At 39.4% G+C, this 8,449-nt stretch overlaps 1 protein-coding gene across 1 annotated transcript in view; it reads right to left on the bottom strand.

Moving 5' to 3' along the window:
- Window positions 1–1,361: 1,361 nt before the first annotated feature.
- Window positions 1,362–8,449, bottom strand: part of PSMD1 (proteasome 26S subunit, non-ATPase 1) — a 114,435-nt gene continuing 107,347 nt past the window's right edge. Inside the window, exons 23-25 of the mRNA XM_003274736.4 lie at window positions 8,121–8,267; window positions 3,384–3,539; window positions 1,362–1,592 (exon numbers count right to left, since the gene is read on the bottom strand). Coding sequence (XP_003274784.1) covers window positions 3,393–3,539; window positions 8,121–8,267 — 294 coding nt within the window. The 3' untranslated portion in view covers window positions 1,362–1,592; window positions 3,384–3,392. The remainder of the gene's footprint in view (window positions 1,593–3,383; window positions 3,540–8,120; window positions 8,268–8,449) is intronic.

Below are 8,449 nucleotides of genomic sequence, written 5' to 3'. Positions count from 1 at the left end.
CCTACTCATAAAACAACACAAAACCGCTCAAATCCAGCTCTTTTTAATTCCATGTCCCAGTAAATCAGAAACATCCATTTCATATGCCAGAACATGAGATGGTGTAGTCGTCAGAGTATCAACCCTGACTGCTTATTCTAAAAGCCTAGCATCCAAGAAAGGCTTGATAATCTAGAAACCAAAATGGTACTTGTCAAAATTCATTATTCTGTATATACCTCAAATGTCTGCATTTTATTGCTTTTAAATTATACTTTAATTTTTAAAAAACATGAAAAAAAGATTGGAAAATGAGAAAGGAATAAAGGTACGTTATCAGATCCTGTGGCTAAATGAAACTAAATAATTTTTATCTATTGTCTTTAACAGGATCAAAAGCAAGAAACAACAAGCACAGGTTTAACAAAAAAGCTTCTGAGCTGCCTAAACACACAATTCCCTTGGATTATGAAAGGGACTTCAGTAAGTGATGACACCCTCTATGCGATTAAAAAACTAGTTCTGGTGGTTAGAGTGGGAGGATTGCTTGAGCCCAGGAGTTTGAGCCAGCCTAAGCGACAGAGTGAGACTTTTTTTTTTTTTTTTGAGACAGCGTCTTGCCCTGTTGCCCAGGCTGTTGTGCAGTGGTGCAAACACAGCTCACTGCAGCCTCAACCTCCTGGGCTCAATTGATCTTCCCACCTCAGCCTCCTGAATAGCTGTGACTACAGGTGCATACCACCCTGCCTGGCTAATTTTTTTTTTTTTTTTTTTTTTTTTAGACAGTGTCTAACTGTCACCCAGGCTGGAGTACACTGGCACGATCAACCCTCACTGCAGCCTCAACCTCCAAGCTCAGGTGATCCTCCCACCTCAGCCTCCTGAGTAGCTGGGACTACAGGCATGTGCCACTGTGCATGTCTAATTTTTTTTTTTTTTTTTGTAGAGGTGAGTTTTTGCCATGTTGCCCAGGCTGGTCTCAAACTCCTTGGCTCAAGCAATCTGCCCACCTTGGCCATCCAAAGTGCTGGGATTATAGGCGTGAGCCACCCTGCCCGGCCTACCCAGCTAATTTTTCAATTTTTTTGTAGAGATGGGGGTCTCACCATGTTGCCCTGGCTGATTAGACCCCATATTAAACAACAACTCACAACCACAACAAAACTGTAGAGAATTCTTGAGGGTGATGAGCAAGGTTTGATTTTTTTCCCTTCCATTATTTTCAAATGGTCTATAATTTAAGAATAGTTTGACTTTTTCAACAATATGAAAGTCATGCATGCTCATCCTAGTAAATCAAGACTCTGGCTCTTGGGATTTAGGCATTTCATGGTGTGGGGAGGATTAGATACATTTATTAAAAACCCAGGCTGAAAAACAAATGTCTTGTCCATCTGGAGATCTTATATTTATTTGAAAACCAAGTTCTGTGAAAGAGCACACTCAACAGTCATATATCTTCTCTTCAACCAAAGACTTGGAGACAGGGTTCTTCAGGTCAGCGCAGAGGCAACGATACATGCATTGAATAGCAGGTCTCAGCACAAATTTCCTCATAAGCATTCCCAATATGAGCCTGGACAATCTTCTTCTTCAGATAAGCAAATGAGATCCTGGGAAAGGGAAGAAAGAACAGTAGTAGCTAGGGTCATTCTTAATTTCAAGACATTCTTTTTTTTCTCTTTTACTACTGTTGAAATCTAAAATTAGGCCCCAACCCCGCGCCTCTGCAGTCCTAATATACCAGTTTGTGCCACGACAGATTATAGTTTCCAAACTCCTAATGGACTGAATATTTTACCCCTTTGAAAACTAACAAGATTCCAGTTTCCAGCTATAAACCTCTAAGCCATTTTGTAGTTAACTGCCTTGAAAGCTGTAATCAAGGGTTTTCCATAAGGTATTGCCAAAGGCTTGATGGGAGCTAACGAGAGTCACCTCGATTCTCAGACAGACTGAGTGATCATGATAGCCTACACTGTCCTGTGCAAGTTGGGTAAAGCTTAGGAAACTATCAAGGCTGAAAGATAATTTTCAAAAGTAAGTTTAGAAAATAGGAAGGTTGGTATAAATCTTCCTTTCTCTAAGGCCCTAATAGTCTTCCTGAGGTATAAATATATTTTCCTACTAATGGCAGGTTTCTGCCTTAATATTTATCTGAGATTTCTGCAAAGCTTTCCTTAATTGCTAGTCAGTATCTAACACACAGCATGCTAGATTTGCAACCAGACCTTTAAATATAACAAATGATACTGTCCTTATTTTTTTTAAAGAGTAGAATGAATTGGCCGGGTGCAGTGGCTCACGCCTAATCCCAGCACTTTGGGAGGCCGAGGTGGGCGGATCAGCTGAGGTCCATAGCTTGAGACCAACCTGACCAACATGGAGAAATCCTGTCACTACTAAAAATACAAAATCAGCCAGGTGTGGTGGCGCATGCCTGTAATCCCAGCTACTCGAAAGGCTGAGGCAGGAGAATCGCTTGAACCCAGGAGGCGGAGGTTGCGGTGAGCCAAGTTTGTGCCATTGCACTCCAGCCAAGAGCAACAAGAGTGAAACTTCGTCTCAAAAAAAAAAAAATTGTCTGAAAACGTGTTTGTGCTTGGGTGGAATTAGGAAACCTTTATTATGTCTCACAATGTCTTCAAATATGTGATGAACACTCAAAAGAAAATGGGGAACTGAAGAATAACAATTTCATGAAATTAGATTACTCTAATCTTTCCCATCTAAAGACTCCCTTTCAACACTGTTAAGACACTGAGATAGTAAATGATCTTTGTCAATGGACACAGGCTTGTGGTTAGTCTAACTGACTTCAAAGTCCCTATAAGCACTATGTCTTACACACAGTAGATGTTCAATAGCACCACAGAATAAATGTATGTTAAGGCTTCTATGCCAAAAATACTGCCCAAGGAGATGGGGAGAGAGAAAAATCAGTGAGAAGCCTATATTTGTGCTACTCAAAAGTGACACCTATGGGCCAGTGCCAGTCCACAACTATAACTGATCCACAAGGAGCTTACATCAGAATGCAAATCAACTTATCACTAAGCAAACTGCAGTTCAGCTGACATTTTGGGGAAGACTTTCTTGATGAAAGAAGCGTTGAGCAGATAGATTCAGGAGTAAGCTTCCTATCTCCTTATGGACCTATAAAAATAGTTTGCAGACCAGCCACTTTGAATAACATTAGTAGAGTACGAGTCAAAGAGGAAAGAAAAAGGAATTTGTGGTTATATATGCAGAAAAAGGTTGAAAGAGGGGGAAGTTTTAATACTGTTTAGGTAAAAAAGGATTAAACACAAAAGGAAGGAAAAAAGTGAGATGATGTCCTTGCAAAAAACATTTGTGAAGTATTGACAAAGAAGTTTCCCTTCATAATTTTGTTGCACACGCACCTCTGGTCCTTAATCATCAATATACTCAAATGGTTCTGGGGGTTCTGGCTCTTGTTCCTCCTCCTCGATTTTTGGGCCATGTGCTGCCACAGGTTCCACCAGCTCCTCAATGTCTTCACTGGTATCCTTCAGAATGATGATGCCTCCGATAGAGAGCTGAAAACACAGGGGCGTGCAGAAGCATAAGCTCCACTCACATTTCAAGCGTGCTCTACAATCTAGCGTAAATACTTGTTAAATGGTACTTTAAAACTATTTAAATGATCTGGAAGTGAAAAACTGGAGTAGAACTTTACTGGGATAAAGATAACTGTGATCTATACGAAGTATTTGCAAACTTAACCCAGTAGCTCTAGATGGTATAACATGTGATGCTGTTCTACTTGGATGATGCATCCCAATTTAGGAATAGTTATTTCCCAGCCATGGCCTTGACTACCAGCCTCAGTCTCACTGCAGGGAGAATGTTTACTGTCCAAATATAGTATCCTAATTCCTTCCTACTCAAGATGTGGTCCTGGGCCAGAAGCATCATTATCACCTGGAGCTTGTTAAAAATGCAGAAAAGCTGGCCCCACCCTAGATCTGCAGAATCTGCATTCTAACAAGATCCCAGTCAATCTGATGTACACTAAAGTTTAAGCAGCAGTCTAATGCATACTGTATGATTTGTGAGATGATAATCATTTTGAACACAAGGGAGTGTATAAATTAAAAGCCAATTTTTTCTCCAGCAATTTCAGGATGATGGAGAGAATAACACAGATATCCCAGATACCTGAGGGTTTTTCACTTTAATCTATAAATCCACATGATGCAAGCTGATGAAAAAATACACGGGAAACAAAAGGGAAGTAGACTGTAGCAGCAATTCTATTAAGCCCTCTCCCAAACATATTACAGAAGGTAAATTCAAACACTAAACTATTCACCCCTCTCTGGTGTGCTAATCTTATTCTATTTGCTTGCCTGTGTCAAAGGAAATGGAACGCTGCTCTATGTAATTAAATCAGTCAACAGTGGCAGGGCACATCTGGAAAAAGCATATTTCTACCAAAGCACATTACTGGGAAGGAAAAGAAGCACAAGTACATTAGTTAAATGATTCACATATGTATAAGCATCACTGCAGTTCAACCTAATCCAATTTTTACTCATCAGAACTCTGCCCTGCCATGCTATAAAACTGGTGTGCTTCGTGAACTCCAAACTATTTCCCTTCTCCCAACACACACATATCTATACATTTTTCTACAACCTCTTCCCTTAAAAAGTTTGCTTTCCTTGAAGAGGATCCATTTTATGAATGGACCCTGCCTTTACTGCCAATACTCCCAGAATGGAGTATAGGGCCACTGTCCTAATCCTCCATAGCCTAAAAGTTTACTTGAACCTAATGGACCAAATGGAGATGAATCTCCTACCAAACAGAAGAAAATACCCATGTTCACACGAGGACTTTCTATTGTTTGGAAAATGTGGATCCAGGTTATGCTATTTCATGCTTAACTGGAATGAAATAATCCAACTTAATCAAAGGAGGGCCTCATCATACAAAAACAACAATAACAACAACAACAAAATCCCGAAATCAATAATCCAAATCAACACATGGAAAGGGCTGTTTATAGCTATACATGGTCTAGGTTTGTTAATGCTTTATACGTTGGTGAGAAAGTTCGCACCCTCTATGCATAAGATACACGATTTTCTGTTCTCTGGGGAGACTAATTACAACTGTAGATATAGGCAATGAAACACTTCCTTTTGCTTCACAGTGGACAGGAAGCAGGGTAGGAATGTTACTTGTTTCCGAAACTACAGCGGCCTCTTTCAAATGCAGTGTCTGAGGAAGGGTCCCATGACCTTGCCACTGAGGGCAGGGGAGTGAGTCACTGCACATACACAGAGGCAGTGTTTTCTTTTTTAAAATGAGATATATTAACATAAAATTCATTCTCTCAAAGTATACAATTTAGTACATTCACAAACTTGTGCAGCTATTAATACTTCTGCTATCTAATTCAAAAATATCTGCATCAACCTAAAGAAATTGTGCGCCCATTAGCAGCCACTCTCCATTCTCCCCTTCCCCTGTCCTTGGTAACCACCAATCTAACTTGTCTCTATAGATTTGCCTTTTCTGAACGTTTCACATAAAGGGAACCATACCATATGCAGTCTTCTATGTCTGGCTTCTTTTACTTAAAATAATGTTTTCAAGGTTCACACACACTGTAGCATATATCAGTAAGTCTTTCCTTTTTATGGCCAAATAATATTCCATTATTATCTCACATTATTCATTCATCAGTTGATAAGACATTTAAGTTGCTTCCGTTTTATGGCTATTATGAATCATGCTGTTATGAGCATTAGTGTGTAAGTTTTTGTGTGGGCACAGTTTTCTCTTCTCTTAGGTATGGAATGGAATTGCTGGGTCATATGATAAGACTACATTTAACTTTTTGAGGAACTGCCAAATTCTTTTTTTCCACTGTGGCTGTAACTTTACTTTCCTACTATTACTCTATGAGGGTTCCAATTTCTGCACATTCTTGTCAATGATTATTATTGTGTGGTCTTTTTGATTATAGCCATCCTGGTGGGTAGAATGGGGTATCTTCTTATGGTTTTGTGTTTCTTTTTAAATTAAGAGATGGGGTCTTGCTATGTTGCCCAAGCTGGTGTCCGGTGGCTAATCATAGGCACAATCATATTGCACTACAGCCTCGAGCTACTGGGCTCAAGCAATCCTCCTGCCTCGGCCTCCCATGTAGCTGGGACTGTAAGTGGGAATCACTGCACCTGTTATGGTTTTGATTTGCATTTCCCTAATGAGTAATGATGTTGAGCATCTTTTCATGTGCTTATTTGCCCATCTGTACATCTTTCTTGGAGAAATGTCTATTCAAATCATTTGCCTGTTTTAAATTAGGTTGTCTTTTTATTGTTGAGTTGGAGGAGCTCTTTATATGTTCTAGATATAACTGTCTTATCAGATAAATGATTTGAAAATATTTTCTCCTATTCTATAAAGTTTGTATTCCCTGATTAGTGTGTCCACTAAAGTCAATGCTCGATTAACTTAGTAGTCAGCTAACAACTGGACAGGAATTTCCTTAAACACTTTGGAACACAAAGTCTCCCACTCTTTGGAGGAGTGTGTGTGTGTGTGTGTGTGTGTGTGTGTGTGTAGGGCTATACCTTCAACAGGACTCCTCACTTCTTCCTTGCACAGACATAGGCGGTCTTTTAATTCATAGGTGGACCAACTGTTATAGCTATCTCTGACTTAATTTGAGCAAAAGCTTAGCAATCATTTAGTTTCCTACTGTGGTAAACAGTGTGCTCATATGGCCTTAAGGCATTGAGCATGTGCCTCACTGTCTTAATTCATAATTATCAAAAACACTAGTTATTTCACGTGCTTAGAGTATGCACTAGTTGTGTCCTAATACATCTGTTCTGGATTCCCATGCTACTGGCAAGATAAGTTTATAGACACAGTTAGAATACGTTCTCTGTAAAACCGCCACTGAGATGAACCAGGTTGCAGATCAGACAGTGACCGCATTAAAGGTATCCATTGATGATTCTGTCCATTCATTTAACACTACACAGCAACTACTACAGATCAGGCAGTGCTACAGATTAGCATTTACCATTGTTTTAGGTGCTTTACATGTAACAACCTATTTAATCTCCACAACATCAGCAGGAGGTAGGTAGCATTACCTACCAATTTAACAGATGAGGAAACTGAAATACAAAGATTAAATGACTTGTCTTAGTCACAAAGCTAATAGTAGAAATAAAAACCCAGTTATGCCAAATTCCAGCTCTAAACCACTACATACACTATCTTGCATCCCTTGGCTTTATCTCTTCTAGCTGATAAATTAGTCAGGTAAGACCCCGACTCACAATTATAGGTAGGAGTTGCCTTTGACCCACCATCAGGTTGATAAGTTTACTCTTGTATAAGGATAAGGATCTAGAAACCGAATCTCTGACATTTTAGACAGATCTAGCATCTGGATGTCTTGGATGGGTCTACTGATGGCGCCCTAGTTTTCTATAAGAACCTGGAAGATAAAGGCAGTATCATGCTCATATTTCTGATAAGCATTTGTTTCTAACATGCAGCACTCTGTCTTGGAATAAATTAAATTCCATGAAGATCCTTTTCTAACTAAAATGCAATGCATTTATGACAATGGTGTAATAAAATAGAAAAAAAAAAGACAACGGTGTAATTACCATAATAATCAACACTTATTGAGCAGTCCCAAGTCTTGTTCTCAGTGCTTGTTCAATTTGTGCCTCATTTCTGAGTCAGGGATGGTAATCTCTATTTTATACTAAAGAAAACTGAGGCAGAGAGAGATTTAGTACCTGGCCTAAGGCCACTTAGCCTGAGCCATATACTCAAGATTCAAATCCCGTATGCTTGGCTGTAGAGTCTATATTCCTAATCAAATTGCTGTATTAGGAACTCCTACGTCGTGTGTCTGTGGTAGAAGACAGGAGTTTGTAGGGTTACACAGGGAAAAGAAAAATTCTCCCAAATCTATATGAAATGGAAAAGAACATTCTCTCTTTTGTTAAATAATTTCTTAGAACTAGTGAGCTTGCTCCAATGCTTTGGAGATTTACCATTCTCTATCAATATTCTATTGTTCTATGGATTAATATCCCACTGGTATATACAGCTAAGAGTCACTGGTGACTTACTGGTTTGAAAGGCTGGTATCTACAGGTCTCCGGCATGGTTAGGACCTTAAGCTGGGCAGGCATAACTCGGGCTGGGTTATCCAATAACTGGAAGTTTGGCTCGGGTTCTTTTTTCTTCTCTTTTTCTTCCTTTTTCTCTGCCTCATCCTATAAAATAAAATTTTAAAACAGCTCAATAGAAGTTCATTTCTGTTCCACAGAACTGAGTAACATCTGAAGTTTACTGAGCAGCTATAAGGTACAAGAGGTAGTGGTCGGTAGTAATGGAAGTACAACTAAAGTGCTATCAGACTCAGAGGAGGGAAAAGTAACTCTGCTTAGGAATGAGA

The sequence above is a fragment of the Nomascus leucogenys genome, chromosome 22a (genome assembly GCF_006542625.1).
Source record: "Nomascus leucogenys isolate Asia chromosome 22a, Asia_NLE_v1, whole genome shotgun sequence".
Classification (NCBI taxonomy): Eukaryota; Metazoa; Chordata; class Mammalia; order Primates; family Hylobatidae; genus Nomascus; species Nomascus leucogenys.
The sequence above is the reverse complement of the archived record's forward strand: the minus strand, read 5'-3'. Positions and strand labels throughout refer to the sequence as shown.